At 37.5% G+C, this 21,467-nt stretch overlaps 1 protein-coding gene across 4 annotated transcripts in view; it reads right to left on the bottom strand.

Moving 5' to 3' along the window:
* C2CD3 (C2 domain containing 3 centriole elongation regulator) overlaps positions 1–21,467 on the bottom strand; it is a 130,715-nt gene that overhangs the window by 103,702 nt on the left and 5,546 nt on the right. For 3 of the 4 annotated variants that reach the window (XR_015726931.1, XM_045816163.2, XM_045816165.2), the window contains exons 3-5: positions 19,435–19,592; positions 6,685–6,908; positions 5,623–5,870 (exon numbers count right to left, since the gene is read on the bottom strand). Coding sequence is in view for 3 of the 4 variants with exons in the window: in XM_045816163.2 (XP_045672119.2) it covers positions 5,623–5,870; positions 6,685–6,908; positions 19,435–19,592 (630 nt within the window). In the remaining variant the exon portion in view is untranslated. The remainder of the gene's footprint in view (positions 1–5,622; positions 5,871–6,684; positions 6,909–19,434; positions 19,593–21,467) is intronic. The other variant, XM_045816164.2, reaches the window with a different exon arrangement.

Genomic DNA, 21,467 nt, shown 5'->3' on the forward strand with positions numbered 1-21,467 from the left:
CTTTAGGAAGTTAAGAGTGGTTTGTAGCTGATAGTAATCAAGGAAATGGGACCTCAGTCCTATATACTGCAAGGAACTGAATTCAGTCAACAAGAATGAACTTGGAAATCCATTTTTCCCCAGAGCTTCCAGATGAGATTTTAGCTTGGCCGACATCTGATACCTTAAGCAGAAATCCCAACCATACCTTGTTGGACTTCTGATCCACAGAACTGTGAGCTAACAAATGAATGCTGTTTTAACCCATCAAGTTTGTGGTAATTTGTCATGTAGCAATAGGAAACTAATATACCCATTAATGCCACTACCCAGGAATACTCATCGTTAACATTTTGATATATTCCTTATAGTTTTTTAAATCTATGAATACACATGTATTTATATATACATTCCCTCTTTTGTAAAAATATGCATACTGTTTTGAAGTTGTTTTTTACTTAACAATATACATTACCTTTTTTCTATGTAAATAATGGCTACACAATATTCATTCAGAATTCATTGTATTTTTTTTTAAGATTTTATTTATTTATTTGACTGAGAGAGAACACAAGCAGGGGAAGCAGCAGAGGGAGAGGGCAAAGCAGATTCCCTGCTGAGCAGGGAGCCAGGGTCCCAGTCATCACAACACAAGCCGAAGGCAGATCCTTAACCAACTGAGCCACCCAGGCACCCATATGTTGTTTTTATTTTTAATCTCTGAGATTCATCCAAAAAATAACTATCTTGTTTATTCAATGAGAAAGGGTACGGAAAACATGGTCTTGCTGGCACTGGAAATTTGGCTAAAGATTGCTACGTGACTGGAAACCTTCTTTTAGTTTCTAGTTGGCCCCTGGCTTTACTCAATATAGTTTAAAGTTCTTCAAATGAGGTGGCACACTCAAATGTTTTATGAATAAGGTAGATAATAAGAAGCAGTGTTGATAATAAACTTCATTTGATTTCAGGGCCATGTAGAAAAACAGTTTTTCTATTGATACCCAAAAGGTTTTTGGAAAGATGATACCCTTGCTACTTTATGATTTAATCATACCCAACTATTTTCAATTCCTTAAACACAATACTTCCTTTGTGTTCTCAAAGCTCTGGGTATTTAATTCCATCAAAGAATTTATCACTCAGTATTACAATTGTCTATCTCACCCAATAAACTCTGAGACTAGGGTTTGGTTCTTGTTGATTTTTGTATCCTTGGTGTCTTATAAAGTGCCTAGTATATATCAGGCATTTGGTAAAATGTTCTTCCACTTGCTTATATCAGACATAATTGTACTGTATCTGCTTTAGAGTCAGTTTCCTTTCCTAGAATGAAATCTTTAAGGTCAAAGACTGTATCTTATTTATCACTGCAACCCCAATACTCAAAACAATGACTGACCTAAAATAGTCACTCAAAAGATATTTGTTGAATTAAATTGGGCTTCAAGTTTTTAATCCTTGTTAAATAAAATATTCCTCTGGGAATGGTAATATTTCGAAAGTGACTTAAACAGTCATTTACATCTAAATGGTAATAAGTACTTAAGATACTTTCCAAAAGCAGGTTTTAAAAAGAAAATAAACATTGAGGAAAAAAAGTAGGACAAGTCTGAGCACAGGTGGTCCATCCATTGGCCTCCAAGTGGTTTGGTTGTTGAAACAGCCGTTCTTGGTAAAGCTTTTCTAAGTCTGAGTCATGGTAACAAGAAAACATCAGATCTCCCCTTCTCAAGGGGAAGCTGGTACCTACACTTTAAGAGCTGTCATGGCATCAGCCTGCACCTCAACTCAATAAACATTCCCCAAACACAAAAGAAGGCACCCAGGTGACTTTAGGACAAATGCTTCCCTTGTTTATTTCCCACATGCCATGGGCACAGCTCCTGCTAAACACAGGGAGACATACAGCTTCTGGTTTCTGTTCCAACTCCTTGCTATCTATTCCAAACCCAACTCTCAAAAGCAGGATGTGCAGTTCATGTTTCATAAATGTAGCTGGTTGATCAATTCAGCTCTGCTCCCTTTTTCTGGTGTCATGTCAGTCCAATAAAGACCAGGAAGATATTTATATTTATGTACTTGTTAGATCCTTCTCATAATCTCAGCTCTAGACCTACTTACTAGAATGAGTCACTTAATCTTAGTCCTCCAGAATCTTGTGGTTGGAAGGGACCTTAAAAGATAGCATCTGTCTTCTTGTTGATTCAATACAATCTGCAGAAGTCCCATCAGGATGGTTAGCTAGCTCGTGTTTTCCAGTGACACAGAATTCACTACCTCTTGAAGCTTTCCCATTCTGCACAGGTCTTGTTATTAACTCAGATGAGTCATAATCTGTTTTGTTTCATCTGTAAGCCAACTGATTCTCATAACTCTCAAGGAGGAGCTTGCACACTGGCAGCCCATGGGTTGTACTTGCCATATTTTGTTTGGCTTCGACAGTTGGCCAGCAAAGTCTTGATTTAAGGAAAAAAAAAAAGGCAGGCCTGGGTAAACAATGAACTTATAGTAGGATAACGCAGAGGACCTTACTTTAGAGTCTAAAGACAATAATGAACTGGAGCTGAAGAGCAGCTTCCCTCTTTCACAGGACAGGAGCTCCCTAATTCTGAGCCTGTGTTTTCATTTTAAAATGGTTGCTTGACCACTCTCTCACACCATACACAAAGATAAACTCCAAATGGATGAAAGACCTCAATGTGAGGCAGGAATCCATCAAAATCATAGAGGAGAACATAGGCTGTAACCTCTCTGACATCGGCTACAGCAACTTTTTTCATGACACATCTCCAAAGGCAAGAGAAACAAAAGAAAAAATGAACTTGTGGGACTTCATCAAGATAAAAAGCTTCTGCACACCAAAGGAAACAGTCATCAAAACAAAGAGGCGACCCACAGAATGGGAGAAGATATCTGCAAATGAAACTACAGATAAAAGGCTGGTATCCGAGATCTATAAAGAAATTCTCAAACTCAATACATGAGAAACGAAAAATCAAATAAAAAAATGGGCAGAAGATATGAACAGACACTTTTCCAATGAAGACATACAAATGACTACCAGACACATGAAAAACTGTTCAAAATCATTAGCCATCAGGGAAATTCAAATCAAAACCACCTTGAGATACCACTTACGCCAGTTAGAATGGCAAAAATGGACAAAGCAAAAAACAACAAATGTTGGAGAGGATGTGGAGAAAGGGGATCCCTCTCACACTGTTGGTGGCAATGCAAGTTGGTACAGCCACTTTGGAAAACACTGTGGAGGTCCCTTAAAAAGTTAAAAATAGAGTTACCCTATGATCCAGCAATTGCACTACTGGGTTTTTATCCCAAAGATACAGACATAGTGAAGAGAAGGGCCATATGCACCCAATGTTCATAGCAGCATTGTCCGCAATAGCTAAATTGTGGAATCAACGACTGGATTAAGAAGATGTGGTCCATATATACAATGGAATATTACTCAGCCATCAGAAAGAACGATTACCCAACATTTGCAGCAACATGGACGGGACTGGAGGAGATTATGCTAAGTGATATAAGTCAAGCAGAGAAAGACAATTACCATATGGTTTCACTCATTTATGGAACATAAGAAATAGCAGGAAGATTGGTAGGAGAAGGAAGGGAAGAATGAAGAGGGGGGTAAACAGAAGGGGGAATGAACGACGAGAGACTATGAACTCTGGGAAACAAACCGAGGGCTTCAGAGGGGAGGGGGTGGGGAATTGGGATAGGCCGGTGATGGGTATTAAGGAGGGCACGTATTGCATGGAGCACTGGGTGTTATATGCAAATAATGAATCATGGAACACTACATCAAAAACTAAGGATGTACTGTATGGTGACTAACATAACATAATAAAAAATTATTAAAAAAATAAAAATGGGAAAAAAATAAAATAAATAAAATAAAAATCAATAGAGCACGAAAAAATAAATAAATAAAATGGTGATAACAATCCCTACCTCACTTGGTTTTTGTAAGATTATGTGTATAAGGCACTTGGCATAGTAGCTAGCACATAACGAAAGCTCAATAAATGGCAGCTGCTTTTGTGAAGCTAAATATCTCTTGGTAGCCCCTTCATAAACCTAGCTACTCTCCTTAGAAGGAACTCGTCTTCTTTAGATCTTTACTCTCATGTTACCTTCTTAATGAGGCTTTCCTTTGCCAACCTATGTAAAACTAACATCCCCTCCTCTTATGGGCCCTGCTTCATTTTTTCCCACTGCCATTATCACTATCTAACACTATATACTTATTTATTCATCCAGCTTATTACTGGTCTTCCCATGTAGAATATAAGATCCATAAGGCAGAAATTTGTTTTTGTTTTCATTTAAATTGCTGTATCCCTGACACCTAGAAGATTGCCACAGATTTGATAGGTATTAAATAAGTAACTGCTTAATGAATGAACAAATATTTTTCTCAAAGTTTGGTGCCTACACAAAATATTCCAGGTGTGAGTTGACAAGCGCAGGCAGCATAGTATAACGGAACAATTTGTTTGTGTTAACGTAGCCTAGGATTGCAATGAAGATTAAAATTAACAGACTATATAAGAGAGTCTTAACTATACGAAACAAACTAAGGGTTGCTGGAGGGGAGGTGGGGGGGATGGCGTACCTGGGTGACGGGCATTAGGGTGGGCACTTGATGTAATGAGCACTGGATGCTATATGCAACTGATGAATCACTGAACTCTGCCTCTGAAACTAATACTACACTATATGTTAATTAATTGAATTTAAATAAAATTTAAAAAATAAAAAATAGAAAAATAAAATTAATAGATTATATAATCAGAGTATATTTTCAAAAACAGGGGATCACAGACATTTCAGTTGAAAAAATATGAACAGAATGTCTTTCTTCATGAAAAAAGTATCCTTACTAATGCAAATTATGTACCCAAATAGTTATTTGAAAGATTTTTCTATTAATGCTGCAGATACTCTACTTCAGAAATTCGCTAGTGAGGATGAAGACAAATCCCTGTCATCCTCCTGATGTCACAGAGATAAATGGTTGAGCATTACATGTAATGTAAGGTATCTCGATTGCTCTTATAATACCACCCTTCAATAATCCTATTTGGATTTCTTTATTTCAGTCTAGCCCTTACACCGGTAAACTGACTCCTTTCTACTTCTGCTTGGCTGTAAGTCATGTTTAATTCCCAGGCTTAAGATTAGCAGTTGCTGTGCACTGAATGTTCCCACTGAGACCAAGAATTTTCAGAATGTGAAGCAGATTTAGTACTAGCCTCTGCACAGCAGTACAAGTAAATCTGCTGATGAGATAAAAACTGTATTTGCCTTGAATTATTTGGGAAAAAATAAGGGATAATATTTCTCTATGATAAACACTCCCCCCCCCCATCCAGGTTTATTTTAAATGGCTCCTTCCCTAAACCTACAATTATAAGCCTCATAATTATTTAGAAGTAACTTCCTGGTTTAATAGAGCTGCCTGTAAATGGTGAAATCCTGAGCTTTAGTGAGATCACTCACTTTTATTCGGTTATTTATTTCAAACAGAAGTCTTAGTTCTCTTTGAAGACTGGCTAACAAGCAGAGTAATCCCAATAAATATAGCTTAGTCTTGGTTCACAAATACATACATACCTGAAAGAAGGTCCTTGGTAGGGGGGTTGTTTGAAGAAAGAATGCATGAGTCACTGTGACTCTTAGCCACTGTCCTAATTTGAGGCTGGAATTCAGAACTGTTAAGAAGGGACATCTGCTTCCGTGGGGCCTTGCCTTTCAGAGTCATAGACTCTAAACTCTGCCCTGAATTAAGATGGTGTTGTAGTCCAAAGAAAGAGTCCTTTATCGTATCAGAGCTCTCTGCAAAGCACAAGTGGTCCTTTCCCCTGTTATAAAATAAAGGAGAACTTTAGCAATATATTACCCATTATGGTAACATTTCACTTTGTCAGAGACAGAAAGTGTATCAATAGTTTATAGCAGTGTAGCTTAGACTTTGTAAATCTGTTTTTCATCTCCCAAATGAAATAAATAACAGATGTTTTACCTACTGTTGTATGGTTGTGGCCTAAGTGAGAAAATGAAATAGAGAGCTCAGCTGGAGTACCTGGGTGGCTCAGCGAGTTGAGTTAAGCGTCTGACTCTTGGTTTCAGCCCAGGTCATGATCTCAGGTCATGAGATCGAACCCCATGTTGGGCTCTGCGCTAAGCGGGGAGTCTGCTTGAAGATTCTCCCTCTGCCCCTCCCCTCACTTGTGCACATGCAAGTGTCTGTGCTCTCTTGCTCAAATAAATAAATCTTGAAAAAAAGAAAGAAAGAGCTCAGTGCAGAGCCTGACACAAAGCAAATGCTCTATAGTTCCTTAAAATAAAAATCTATTTCTCTTACTCCATCCTGTTTCATGAAATACTGCCCTTTCCCTCTTTTTTGTTCATGGGCATCTCTCGTGGCGTCTGTAAATGACTTAGTTACATTTATTTACCTGTACATTGGCCTCCCCACCAGATTGTGAGCAGTCCTCAAAGACAAGAATTGTGTCTTATTAATTTCTATGCCCAGTACTTGGTACTGGACCAGGCACACAGTGGATACTTAATATTTATTTGCTGATTGAATGACTACTTTCAGTCTTTCATCCAAACACAAAGAACAGAAATTATGAGCACAGTGTGAGTTAGCTGACAGACTGTGGTAATTACCTTGGAGTGGCTGATCTACTACTGTTAGCTGCTAACTCTTTTCCGTCAGTTTTGTTGGTAGGCATCCTATGGGGTCTTGATGGAACTAGAAACTGGGTACTGCTGGGTTCAGTATATTCTCTGAATTCCTGGTCAGATAAAAGCACATTTTCTTTCACATCAGTGGTAGGAAGAGGATTGTAGCTGTCATAAGTTTCTGACAGAGGCTCCAGGGCAAGTGAGACCTGAAAGAGACATACACGTAATATATCAGAAATTTTCTTTTGTATCGACTAATTTTAAGACTCCCTGCTTAATATAAATCAATCGTCCCTGTTCCTTATAGGATCAAGTTCAAATTCCTGCAGAAACCTCATCTCTCACTTTGCTCCCCTCCTCCATCTCTCTCTCCTAGATATACCAATTATTTTGGGTTCTCTAAATGTACCTTATGTTTCATTCCCTTATGCCTTGTATATGCAATTTCTTCCAGTATTGCTTTCTCTGTGAAAACTTTTTGTTTTCTTTTTAATTTTTTAAAAAAGATTTTTATCTATTTGAGAGAGCATGGGGGGGTAGAGGTGGAAGGAGAAGCAGACTCCCCACTGAACTAGGGAGCCAGATGCGGGGCTCGATCCCAGGACCCTGGGATCATGACCCAAGCTGAAGACAGATGCTTAATTGCTTAACTGACTGAGCCACCAGTTGCCCCTGTGAAAATTTCTTTTTCCAGGCAGAGATGCCATGGCCACTCCCTTCTTTATGTTTCCACTTATTCTGTATCTATCCATCAATATAACCCCCAATTATTGAACTCTTTACTACAGGGCATAAGGTGTGGTAAGTTCCTCACACAAAGAAGCTCATGTGATGATATAACTCCGTCAGGCAAGTGTACTGTTCTATTTGAAGATTAAAAAAAAAAAAAGCTTACAGGAGGTATTTGTAACTTTTAGCTTATGCATTACCCTGATTAGATTTTTAATTCTTTGAAGGCATGGATTAGCATAGTACACACTTGGCGTACAAGTCTATTTTGCTTAATAATGCCTATTATGTCTGATGAATAAAAGAATAACAACACCTTCTACATCCTTATTGTTGGTTATTTAAGAAAAATAAGACCCTAGTTCTATGCTGGAGATGAGGCAGGGCAAAGAAGGAGAAACATTAATATGAAAAGTAATCACTGGAAGTTTCTTTTATCATCTCATTCCTGTGAGTTTAGGTTCTCTATTAAATGGCTCTCCAGTCCTCTAAAAAGCCTAATGGAAGAACGAAGCCTAAAAAAATAGTCTAAGGCAAAACTTTAGGAAAGAAATCGAAGAATAAACCACAAAAGAAAAGAATAATGGTGTTGAAAGTTCAATTACAATGACAGAGAAAGCAGAAGGAATTGTTCCAGCAGCCCAAGAGTCAAATAATGATGAAGGGCCTAACACAAAGAGGAAAGGTTGCAGTTAGATATTTTAAGATGTCTCTGGAAAGGTCAATGGAATAATTTGTGCAGAGAAACTGCCAAGGTACAGACTCAATAAAATACGCTTGGGTCTTGATGAGAATTTTGTTCTTGAACAGGTAACATAAAGTCCTTTAAATTTATTCACCACCAAGATTTTCTGCAAAGACTAATGACAGGAATGCAGTAGGATAAATACTCTGTGCTGTGATCGCTATAATGGCATCACACAAAGTCCTGGCTGCCCAATGTAAATGCCAGAAAGTATTCCCTTACCGTTCATCAATTCCCAAAAGACTGCCTCTATATTTTAGAAACAAAGACGATACTGAGAATAAAGGCGTATGTCCGTGGCCTTAACAATGATCTGCTGTCAGGCTACTGAGTTTTGCTTTTTCTCTAAGCAGATCTGAACCAACCACAGAACAGCTCATAGGGCTATACTACCAGTGGCCCTTAAAGAAAGAAGAAGGTCCAGGTACCTGCCACACCAATCTTATAATCAAAACATGTGCCTGCCTAACTCCTCTGCTCAATTAGCAAATATTTGTTGATACTAGCTCAGTGCCAGGCTCTGTGCTACCTGTCTGAGGCAAAGAGATGAATAAAACATGGAACCTGATCCAGAGGACCACAGTACCTCACAGAAGAACTTAAAAGGAATAATTTTAATATAAAATGGTGAGCTCTGAGGTAGGGATGTATACTGGGTGGTAAGAGAAAGGGCGGTCTGAACTTGAGGAAGAGGTGAGGAAGGAGTGCCAGGGATGGTTTCCAGAAGTGAAAAATAAACCTCTGGATTCAGAATCTTAAATATGAATGATACAGGTAAGGCTGAGGGAGACTGAGGTAAAACATTCCGGGCAGAGGGAAGAACATGAGCCAAGTTTTAGAGATATAAAATAAATATTGTTCCAGCAATTCCTACAAGTCCAGGGGATTGCCACTTGTCACCCCCGCTTCCACACAGTGTATCCAATATACTCCTATATTCATCTCCCAAATCATCATTCTTGTCCACCTCAGTCATGCTCCTCTCCAATCATGTTCATCCTTGTGCTCACTCCTCTGCCAACGCCTTCATGGAGCCCTGTAGGATTTCTATTTACACAAACTACCTTACCACTTCAACTGAACATCTCTTTTTTAAAATGTCCCAATTTCTCCAAAGTCTTCTCCAATGTAAACTACTTCTTTTACCAGCCAGGATAAAGGAAGTTGACTTATTTCTTTCTGGTGCCTTCTCCAGACCATTATTCTATCACTTAAAGAACATTATTCTATCACCTAAAGACATCACATCTTTTCAGAAGCCCATGCCATCCACAAATACCATAAATTTACCATAAGATTCTCACATCGATAATAGAGCAACCCTAGGGATATTCATCATTCTTCTCTCAATGACTCAAGGCTCTCTTTAGCACTCAGCTGCCTATAATTACCTACTACAACATCTATCAGTATCAATGATAGCATATTAGTATGCCTATTTTTCAGACTTATGCTGGTCAACACACCATTTTACAAAATTTAAAAATTATTTAACAATGCTTTAATATACCAAATTTTATGTAAAATTTTGGAATTCTGGTTCTCTTGAAAAATCAGAAGGCCCAACAATGCTGGGCTTCCATTCCAATGTGGCAAAAATTAGCTGAAGTAGATTAGTGGCTTTAGTCTGGGCACACGTTCCAATCTGAAAAGTCCCCAGCCAAGTCCCAATGAGGCAGAGTGATAACTGTGGTTTATCATCCCACTTGGTCTGCTAGGGCGTTTAAAAATTTTACTTTCTTACAATAAAATGGACATTTTTGTGTTTATACACTTCTATAAATTTTAACCTCTGAATAGATGCATGTAACCACCACCATAACCAAGATAGAGAACACTTCCATTACCCAAAAAAACTCCCTGGAACTACCCCTCTGTAGTCACACTCTCTCCTCACCTCTAATCCCTAGCAACAGCTGATCTATTCTCAACCACTATAGTTCTGGAGTTTTGAAAATGTCATATAAATGGAAATATAAAGTATGTAACCTTTTTTTTTTTAAGATTTTTATTTATTTATTTGACAGAGAAAGAGACAGCAGTGAGAGAGGGAACACAAGCCGGGGGAGTGGGAGAGGAAGAAGCAGGCTCCCAGCGGAGCAGGGAGCCCAATGCAGGGCTCGATCCCAGGACCCAGGGATCACGCCCTGGGCTGAAGGCAGACGCTTAATGATTGAGCCACCAGGCGCCCCAGTATGTAACCTTTTGAGATGGGCTTCTTTCACTCAGAATAATGCCCTCAGATTCATCAATGTAGTGCATGTATCAGCAGTTCATACCTTTTTACTGACTTGGTAGTATTCTATTGTTAACATGGCTTGTCACATTGGTTGATTTTCAAAGACCAAGACAGCCTTGCATTCCTGGGATAGACCCCACTTGGACATAGTCTCATTACTCTTTTTATATACTGCTGGGCCCAACTTGCTAATATTTTTTTGAGGATTTTTAGGTTTATTTTTAGGTCTAGATCTTACACTGTCCTCTATTTTGCTATCAAGGTGGTGCAAGCCTCATAAAATAAGTTGAAAAGTATTTTCTCCTCTTCTGTTTTCTGGAAAAGACTGTGAAAATTGTGAAAGATTGTGAAATTTCTTTTTCTAAATGTTTGGAAGAATTCACCAGTGAAATTATCTTGGCTTAGATTTCTTTTTTGGAAGGACTTAAACTACAAAAGCAATTTCTTTAATAATTACAGGTCTATTCGGGTTATATATTTTATTGAGTGATTTTTGGTAATTTGTGGTTTTCAAAGAATCGACTGATTTCATCTGAATTGTCAAATTTATGTGTACAGAGTTTATACTATTCCCTGCCTTTGAGTTCTGTGGGCTGTGGTCTCTCTTACAGTACAATCAAGAGGAAAGTGAAATATTTCTTGTGTCCAAGAAAGAGAGAACTAGAGACCCATGATTTTCAAAAGGAATGCCAGAAGGCATATTTCTTTGTAGAAGAGCATAACCCTACTGATGAAATAAGGCAAAGAAAATGTGACTGTTGGGAGGGAAAATGTGACTGTCAAAGATAGCATTATGAAACAAACTACAATAGGATTATAATTACTATATAGAAAAGATGCATGATAGAAATGGAATAAACAGAAAGGTACTGATTTTAAATAGGGTTTGTTTTTTAAATGCAAATAAAATAAGTGGTACTCCTATGACATAAAATTATGTATTTAAGATAAACAAAACTTTAAGGTATCAAAGTCTCCTATCGACGGTAACATTTATTAAAGAATGCAGCAGAATTTGTGAATAACATTTGCGTATGTAGGTCTAATTAAAAGTATAGTTGTTCCCAATGTTAGTGGTATGGCTACAAACTCACAAGGTGAGCTGAGTAAAAATGTTAAATAATTTGTGGTATTTTTCTTTGTAGCTGAGGAGAACACAGATAAAAACAACTTCCTGACAGCTGTGTTTATTTAGAGTATCAGTGAGAATTTTTATGTGAGTGAAAAACTTTCGGAGGAGATGCTATGGCAAACAAATCGAGGAAATGGTATTTCTTTTTTTCTTTTTTTTAAAGATTTTATTTATATATTTGTCAGAGAGACAGAGAGTGAGCACAAGCAGGGGGAGTGACAGGCAGAGGGAGAAGCAGGCTCTCTGCTGAGCTAGGAGCCCAATGTAGGACTTGATCCCAGGACCCCGGGGTCATGACCTGAGCGAACAGCAGACAGATGCCTAACAAACTGAGCCACCCAGGCATCCCAGGAAATGGTATTTCTCCAAACTGAGAAATGTCTTAAAAAGTTTATTAAAGACTGATAACGGATGATGTCTTTTTGTTGACAACAGACTTGTTTCAAAATTTAAATTCAAAGTGGCAACATTTTGCCAGACAAAGAACCGCAAACATACTGTCTTGTTTACTTCACCGAAAAAGCTAAAAATCAAGTAACACACACGTATAATTAACATATAAATTAATTAAACTCCTGTGGTCGATGTTTTGCTTGATAAACTGGATAAGCAGTACTGTAACCTGTTATTACTACATGAATACTAGGGGGTATGAAGCTGTGTGTGGTGTTAAATGTTTTTGCTTGAGTTAAAAGAAGTCACCTGGTTTATGTTTGGGTTTTTTTTTAAAGATTTTATTTTTATTTATGTGACAGAGAGACAGCCAGCGAGAGAGGGAACACAGCAGGGGAGTGGGAGAGGAAGAAGCAGGCTCCCAGCGGAGGAGCCCGATGTGGGACTCGATCCCGGAATGCCAGGATCACGCCCTGAGTCGAAGGCAGACGCTTAACGACTGCGCTACCCAGGCGCCCCTGGTTTATGTTTTTGAAGGAGAAATCCCAACCTCAGATCCCCAGCAAGTACTGATCAAATACATGGACTATTTTAATGGACACTATAGACTATATAAACTATTCAATTACTTATCTGCGAGTGCATTCACAAGGAATCATATACTATGATATTCGATTTATTCATTCTTTTATGACTGTATCTTTGGAAAATTTATTTGGCAAAGAACCATCTATCCTACTTTTTCTGTATTTTTAATGCTTGAAATAGGATTTCCAGACATCAAAGTGATGGCATGAAATACATTTCTAAAACTATAGAGCTAAAGACCAACATCCTAAAAAGACTTTTTCGATTTCAAATGTTAAGAAAACCAACACTGTTCAATTTGCCTTTCTCAATTTATACTGAAAGTGTAACATGGAAGTTAATGCAGTGTAGTACAATATTTAAGCTTAAATATGCCTGAATATCTTAGAAATAAAATCCAACTTCAAAAACTACTGTGCCAAGATTCTGCCTTTGTTTGGAAATAAAGGCAGCCATGTTTATGAACAGTTATTTTGTTATGAAACTGACTAAAAACCAAATTTTATTCTTAAGTGGTTTTTAAAAATGCATGCTATAATGCCCATCAAATATAAAAACGTCAGGCACTGATAACTTGGTAGACTAGTAAAAGTATCAAGTTTTTAGCCAAATCAAAGGAACTGATTTCAAAAGCAAAGAATTTATAAAGAAGTAATCTCTACACCCAACATGGGGCTCAAACTCATGACCCTGAGATCAAGAGCTGCATGCTCTCCCAAATGAGCCAGCCAGGCACCCCAAGTTTGGTATTTTTTAAGTTTATTATATTTTTGGCAGTTGATTTTTCTTACAGTCAGCCTGTTTGACTCATTTGTTATTTTCAACATCTGAACTATACCAATAATGGAATACAGAAAAGCTTTCTCTCTCCAACAGCTTGGTTCTAATGATCTTCATTGTCAAACTACTCTCAGCACCCTCCAGCCAGTTTTGGTCTTGTTATTATTTAAAACTGTTCTAACTCCATAATCTCAGTTTCCCTTTAATAACTATGCATCTATCTTCTTGAGGTCGAATTAAACCTGATCTTCTTCACAGCAACAATCTAAAGCCACCTCTATTCATCTTCCAGTCTATCAGCTGCCCATTGGCTTCACTTACCACTTGCCAAGAGGGATTCCATATTTAGTCAATTCATGACTGTTTGGGGGGACAGCAAAGCAGTGGTATGATAAGAACTCCATCACTTACTACATGCTCTTTTTAAAAAGTTTTTTAAAAAGATTTATTTATTTTAGAGAGAGAGAGAAAAAAAGCGAGCTCGGGGAAGGGCAGGGGGAAAGGGAGAGAAGCAGATTCCCCAATGAGTGTGGAGCCCAATGCAGGGCTCAATCCCACAACCCTGAGATCACGACCTAAGCCGAAAACAAGAGTTTGATGCTTAACCAACTGAGCTCCCCAGGTACCCTAGAAGTTATTTTTTAAATTAACATTTTACATTCATTTAAAGAGTCAAACAGTTCTATTACAAAAACGAGTCCCTCACATAGACCCCCATATCTTTCTTTTCCCAGAGGCAACTACTTTCAACTCCTGCCCCCGATTCTTATGGTATTTACCTCTATAGTTCCAAATAATGTGCTTATATTTATGTCACATCTTGATTCCCCCCTCAGTTTTCAGGCATTATCTTCTGACTTCCTAATATGGAAGATAAAAATCTAGCCTAATCCCACATCCTTCTACCTCCTTATCTTCCAACCTGCCCATCTAGTTATACTATAAACATTGATTATTGATCTAACCAAAATGACTATATGAGCATGTACTCTATTTAAAGCTGAACCATGAGATGCACTGATTACTTTTCCTTTCCTGTGAAGGGGCCAGAGAATTAATATTTCAGGCTTTGCATGCCATATAGTCTCTGTCATAATTTTAGTAGTCCCCCTCTTATCCAGAGGGGATACGTTCCAAGACCCCCAGTGGATGCCTGAAACTGCAGATGGTACTGAATCCTATCTATACACCATGTTTTTTCCTATACATACATAACTATGACAAAGTTTAATTTATAAATTAGATACTAAGGATTAACAATAATAAAATAAATTATGTAAATGTGGTTTCTCAAAATATCATTTACTGTACTCACCCTTCTTCTAGTGATAAGATGATAAAATGCATATGTGATGAGATTAAGTGCAGTGAATGCCATAAGCATTGGGACATAGCAACAGGCTACTATTGATCTTCTGAGGATAAGTTAGGATAAGTTAGCTACTATTGATCTTCTGAGGATCACCTGCTTCCTGACTGCACTGAAACCACCAAAAGAGAAATCGAGGACAAGGGGGGGAACTACTGTACTTAACTTTGCTGTTGCAGCATGAAAGCTGCCATAGACCCGCACGAATGAGTATGGCTATGTTCTAAGAAATCTACAAATACAGGTGGTGAGTGAGTCAGATTTGCCTTGGGGGTTATAGTCTGTGAATCCCTGAAGAAAACAAGAGAATGGCTCAAAAGCCTATGAAAAAATACTCAACATATTAATCAAAAGGAAATACAAACTAAAACCTCAGTGAGACATTAGTACATACTTACTAGAATAACAAAAATTAAAAAGACTACCCAAACCAAGTGCTGGCAAATATGTAGAGAATGTTTATACACTACTGATGGGAATGTAAAGTTATACAACCACTATGAAAATGGTTTGGTTCTTTCTTTTTTTTTTTTTAAAGATTTTATTTATTTGACAGAGATAGAGACAGTCAGCGAGAGAGGGAACACAAGCAGGGGGAGTGGGAGAGGGAGAAGTAGGCTCCCAGCAGAGGAGCCTGATGTGGGGCTCGATCCCAGAACTCCAGGATCACGCCCTGAGCCGAAGGCAGACGCTTAACGACTGAGCCACCCAGGCGCCCCTGGTTTGGTTCTTTCTTAAAGAGTTAACCATGACTCAGCAATTCCATTCTTGGGTTTTTCCCAAGAAAATAAAAAACACGTCTACAGAGTTGCTTTATTCATAAGAAGCAAAAAAAAAAAAAAAGGTAAAAAACTAAACAACCCCAAAATACCCCAAACAAGAAAATGTGCACCAACTGGCATATAGATTAAAAAATCGTGGAATATCCACACAGTGGAACACACCTCTGCAAAAGGGAACTACTGATACACAAAATAGTATGGATGAATCTCTAAAATTGGCTTCTTTCATTTACTCTTTTGATATCTCTTAGCCTGGGTGAGGAGACATTGGGTGTTCACTATGTGATTATTATTATATCTTATGTACAGAAGATATTGTTTTGCATATCTCTAATTAAGAAAAACAAAAAAAAGTTAAGTGAAATAAAATGTATAGTGCCTAACATATGGTAGACAGACATAAAATAAATGTTGATAAGAAAATGATCAGAATGAACCCCTTCAATTTTGTCTATCTCAAAAATGTTCCTCCTCTTTGCCTTCTGGTTAAAATTCCTCCATCCCAAGGTATGTAACCCTACCAATTGTGTTCATGGTAGAAACTCATTCCTATTGAATTTTCTTCATGATCTTACTGGCTCAATTAATCCTCTTATTTTCAATTTCTTTCTTTACTTGCTTCTCTTTGGTCAACAAACAAATCAGGTCTCATATTCTAAAAAGGGGTCAGCAAACTTATTCTGTAAAGGGGCAAAGAGTAAATATTTTAGGGTTTATTCGTGGCATGTTTTTCTTCTTCTTTAAATGACATTTTAAGGGACGCCTGGGTGGCTCAGTCGGTTAAGTGTCTGCCTTTGGCTCGGGTCATGATCTTAGGGTCCTGGGATTGAGTCCGGAGTAGGGCTCCCTGCTCAGTGGGGAGTCTGCTTTTTTCTCTCCCTCTGCCCCTCCCCCTGCTCTTGCACGCACTCCCTCTCTCTCTCAAATAAATAAAATCTTAAAATAATAATAAATAAATGACGTTTTAAAAACGTAAAAACCATGTTTAGTTAGAAGGCCAGATATGGAGCACCAGGCAAAGTGTGCCAACTCCTGTTCTAAAATGTACCAAAAAACTTCTGAATTCTGCTACCCACTATCAGTTGTGTCCTCTCAAATTCAAGTAAATTTGCCATGTCGCCATCACATGCCTAAACACGATGTTAAGATGTTAAGTGTTTCCATATTTTGTCATCTCATTTAATCTCTGCAACAACACTGTGAGGTAAAAGTTTTAGTATGTTCAGTTTACAAGATAGGATATGGAAGCTCAGAGAGGACAAGTGAACATCGGAATTGTTTTGTAACCATTTCTGTTCTGGTTTCTCCACTGGCCATAACTGTTTGTCCATGTCCAAACTCTAGTGCTATTTCCATTAGATCACACCCCCTCTCCCTCCCTTCACTGACACTTATTTGGGAAATAGAAATCTCTAATTACTACTTATTTTCTTATTCCATAATCTTTTAAAATCTAACTTCTGCCTCCAAATCTCTATACAATTTTCCAACAAGCCCAATGACATTTAAATAAAAAATACACAAGTATTATTTTATCAACTGATATTTAAATACGGAAAAAAAAATGATGCAGCCACTTTAGAAAACAGTCTGGCAATTCCTCAAAGTTAAACACACTCACCCTATGACTGCAATTCTATTCCTAGGTGTATACCAAGAGATATGAAAATATGTTCACAAAAAAACTTGTACATGAATGTCCACAGAAGCTGCCATTATTCATAGTAGTCAAGTAGAAATAATACGAATGGCTATCAAACTGAAGAATGGATCAACATGTGGTCTACCCGTAGCAGGGAATGTTATCCAGCCATAATAAGGAATGAAGCACTGAAACACGCCACAACAAAGATGAACCTTGAAAACATCATGCTATGTGAAAGAAGCCAGTTAGAAAAGGCTACATAACATATTATTTCAATTATATGAACTGTCCAGAATATGCAAATATACAGACTGAAGTTAAATTATTGGTTGCCAGGGACTGCGGAAGAGTGAAAAGGGGAAATGACTGCCAATAGGCACAGTACTCCTTTTTGGGGTGATAAAATGCTCTGGAATTAAGATAGTAGTGATGGTTATAAAACACTGTGAACATATTAAAAACCAGTGAATTGTATACTTTAAAAGGGTGAATTTTATGACATGTGAATTATATCTCAATTTTAAAAACAGGAAAAAACCCACCTAGAATCCTATACTCCAACTATTTTCAATTTTCCTTATTTTTTCCCCAATCATTGATTATGTATTTAATTTTAATTCTCTTTTGTCATCAATCCAAAATCTATTTTTCCACGCAGCTACACAATCATGACTACATAATTTTGTTTTTATGGAAACAAAATATTCCACTAATAGACTATAATTTTAATATTGTGGAATAACTTATTTTCATTTTTTCAATATTAAAAATGTATTTCCATAACCAGACCTAGGCATACAGCTTCCCTCTCTTTTTACGGTATTTCCTTAAGATAAGATCCTAAGAGCAGAATTACCAAGGTAAATGGTATATGGTAATTTTATAGCTCTTGAAACAGAATGCCAAACTGTTCTGCAGATCTAATGTGAATTTGTATCATTATCAGAAAAACAGGAGTAAACCAGACTCCCTTCACCCTAAAGTTACCGACATAAGGAGTCACTTTATAAATTTAATATATTATATATAAAAATATGAGAAATACAATAAAGAAAATGTTATGTTCTTTCACTCAGATGGAATTATTTCTGGACTCTATTCTGTTGCACCAACACGACTATGTGCTGACAGTTTTTTATTTTTATCTTTTTAAGTAATCACAATACCCAATGGTGGGGGGCTCCAACTCAGGAACCCAAGGTCAAGAGTCACATGCTCTTCTGACTGAGCCAGCCATTCCTGTGCTGGTACTTTTATAAAAGGTTCTTACATCTGGTAATGCTGTATATCTTTTCTCATATTTTTAAAACTATTTTCTTGGGGCGCCTGAGTGGCACAGCGGTTGAGCGTCTGCCTTTGGCTCAGGGCGTGATCCTGGCGTTGTGGGATTGAGCCCCACATCAGGCTCCTCTGCTATGAGCCTGCTTCTTCCTCTCCCACTTCCCCTGCTTGTGTTCCCTCTCTCACTGGCTGTGTATCTCTGTCGAATAAATAAATAAAATCTTTAAAAAAATAAATAAATAAAACTATTTTCTTATATACCTGTTTAAATTTCTGTATTTTAGAATACATTTGACAAAGTACAAAACATGAAATTTCTAAGTGATTGGAATACTCAGAACTTTCTAGGAAGCACTCTCAAAGAGTCTCCCTCAGAAAAGGACCCTTCTATGTTCTTCCCCACCATCCTGTACATACACGAAGCATAACACCTATCACGCTGCATTCTACTTGTTATTCTTCTATTTCCTCCTACATGACTTTGGAAAACTACATGAAAAGATCATCTCTTATCTCCGTACCCTTAGTGGCACATAATAATGTATCAAAAAAAAAGGAAGGCTGAATCAATGAATGAACATACCAAAGATACCACTTAACATGAGTCAAACAAGCAATTATTGCTTGGCACTTTGTTAGGAGCTGTGGGAAAAACACAGAAAGTAGAAAACACTGTCCTGCCTCCCAGGGAATCTAGAAACTAAAAAGAAAGGAAATTAAAGGGAGACTACTAATTTTAGAGATTCTGTAGGATTTTAACTGAACAATGATTATATAATCAATGTTATAAATTTAATAAAGAGTACAGAGAAGATGAATGCAGCAGCAGCTGTGAAAGATTTCTGGCACTTGAGATGGGCAGTAAAGCACCAAGAAGATTTGGATAAGTAAGATACATTATAGTCTTTGAGTAAAAACATGAACAAAGGCAGGAAGTGGGAATTAGCATGATATATGGGAGTCATGCACCTATCCATTCTACAAGCAGACTCAATTACTTGTGCTGAAAAAGTTCTATTCTATGCAGAAAAGAATTAAAATATTTTTACCTGGAGTTCTCCAAGTTTCTTGGATGTTGGTGAAACAATGGTAAAAAATCCATTGATATGATGGGTTGGAGAAAGCTGGGCTAGTCCACTGATCTGAACTCTACCAATTGGAAGATGATCAAGTTTGGTGATTACTTCCAGCACCAGCACAGCCATATCTAATCAGAAATAATTACAACATACACAGATATTTTTCATTTACTTTCTTTTCTTTTTTTTTTTTTTTTTGAAATGGGTAGGGGGTATACATTAGAAAACTTTTTTACTTAAAAAAAATATTTTATTTTCAAATAAAACATGCACCTACCACATCAGTCTGGGGCTGGGGAATAGTGAACCCATGACCAAAAGAACAATAAAGTTTTAGAGAAGAATGACAAACACCTCACACAGAGAAAAAAAAAATTACATTGATGTAATTAGCAATGATTACAGGGTGTTAGAAAGGCTTGTGTGTGGCTTGACTATTAAAGAGTGGGGTTCTCTCAACTTCCTTTTCAGTGTTTTGCTGTTTTGATATAAAAGAACCCAACTGTTTCTGCTTGCTGCAGCTTGCCTAGTCTACAGGAACGGGAGGGGCTCCGATGAGCCTAGTGTCTCCTAAAGCCTGGTGGTGGCTTACTTAAGATGGGGGCCCGGTGTTGGCTTTGCCAGGCTGTCCACCAGGCTGCTTCCTCATGGCTTCCAGAACCATGCACTTTATTTTCTTTCAAATGAAACATGCATACAAAAGAGTACATATAAGAATAATAAACCAAATACCTACCACATAGCTTAAGAAACAGTTACACATTTTCCAAGTTTTCAGTTAGAGCACAGATCTTGTGAACTAATGTTTGATCTGTGTCTTCATTTTCTAATAAACACGTCATATTCATGTCCACAGCTGGGCCTCACTTACAAGGTTCACCTCATCCAACTCCTATTCAAATCCTACCTTCTACAAAGCTTCTTCCCTAACTAGGTTTACAAATTTGAATACTGACCCATCTGGTGGTTAACCCCTTCAATTTAATAATGGGAAAATAAAGGCCCAGGAAGATGAAATGGCTTGCTCAAATTCAAGCAGCCAATTAGTGCACAACAAAAGTAGGATTTTGGTTTCCTAAGAACTTATGATGAACTTAGCTCTTAATAACTTCCTGGAATATTCATATGGTACTTACTATATGTGCCAAGTAATCAGACATTTAATTACTTACTGTCTGCCACTGCTTACAACTATTTCATACATATCAGTTTTGTTTTTTTCAACTAATCTGTAAGTTCCTTCTGATCAGAGACTACATCTACAGTTTCTGTATTCCCCACAGTGCCCAAGACTTCGTATTTTTATAAGACTCACACCTACAGTGTGCCAGGTAGTGGACCAATCACTTCACACAACTTTTTTCATTTAATCTTCTCAATAATTCCTGCCAGTAGTGCTATTATCCCCGTTTAACTAATAGGACACTGAGGCTCCAAGATCTTAAGGAACATCTCCAGCAGCACACAGGCATCCAATCCTGAAGCCAGAGTTCCAATTCAAGACTGACTTCAAAGCCCATGTTCTCATTCAACCAGGTTGCTTCTTCATGAAAAAGCAAGGTGAAAGGGCAGCAATCTAATCCTATTTTACAGATGAGGAGAAAGGGGAGTCAGAAATGGAAAAGGACTTTCCCCAAATCCTGCAGCTGATAAAGTTCAAATGCATTCTTTAGGGTGCCCTAAATAAATGTCGATCTGTTGATTATCATATTAATAGGTATCTTCTCTCCTACTAAAGAATTTTTAATTACTCTTCATTTGTTAAACTAGGTTTACAGTATCCAGATTATCTACAGGTATCCTATAATAGTACTTATCACTTCCTACCTAGTATTGTAACTAAACTACTCTGTGAATTTAGTTAGAATTAGATACCATTATGATTGAATTGATTCATTTTTATAATTCCCCACAGTGCCTATAGCACAATGACTACCACATGATAAGTGCTCAATATATATCTTTTGAGTGACTGAATTTTTTGTTCTTTATATATTGAGGTT

This window comes from Ursus americanus, chromosome 16 (assembly GCF_024610735.1).
Source record: "Ursus americanus isolate L20-20 chromosome 16, mUrsAme1.1.p, whole genome shotgun sequence".
In the NCBI taxonomy this organism is placed as follows: domain Eukaryota; kingdom Metazoa; phylum Chordata; class Mammalia; order Carnivora; family Ursidae; genus Ursus; species Ursus americanus.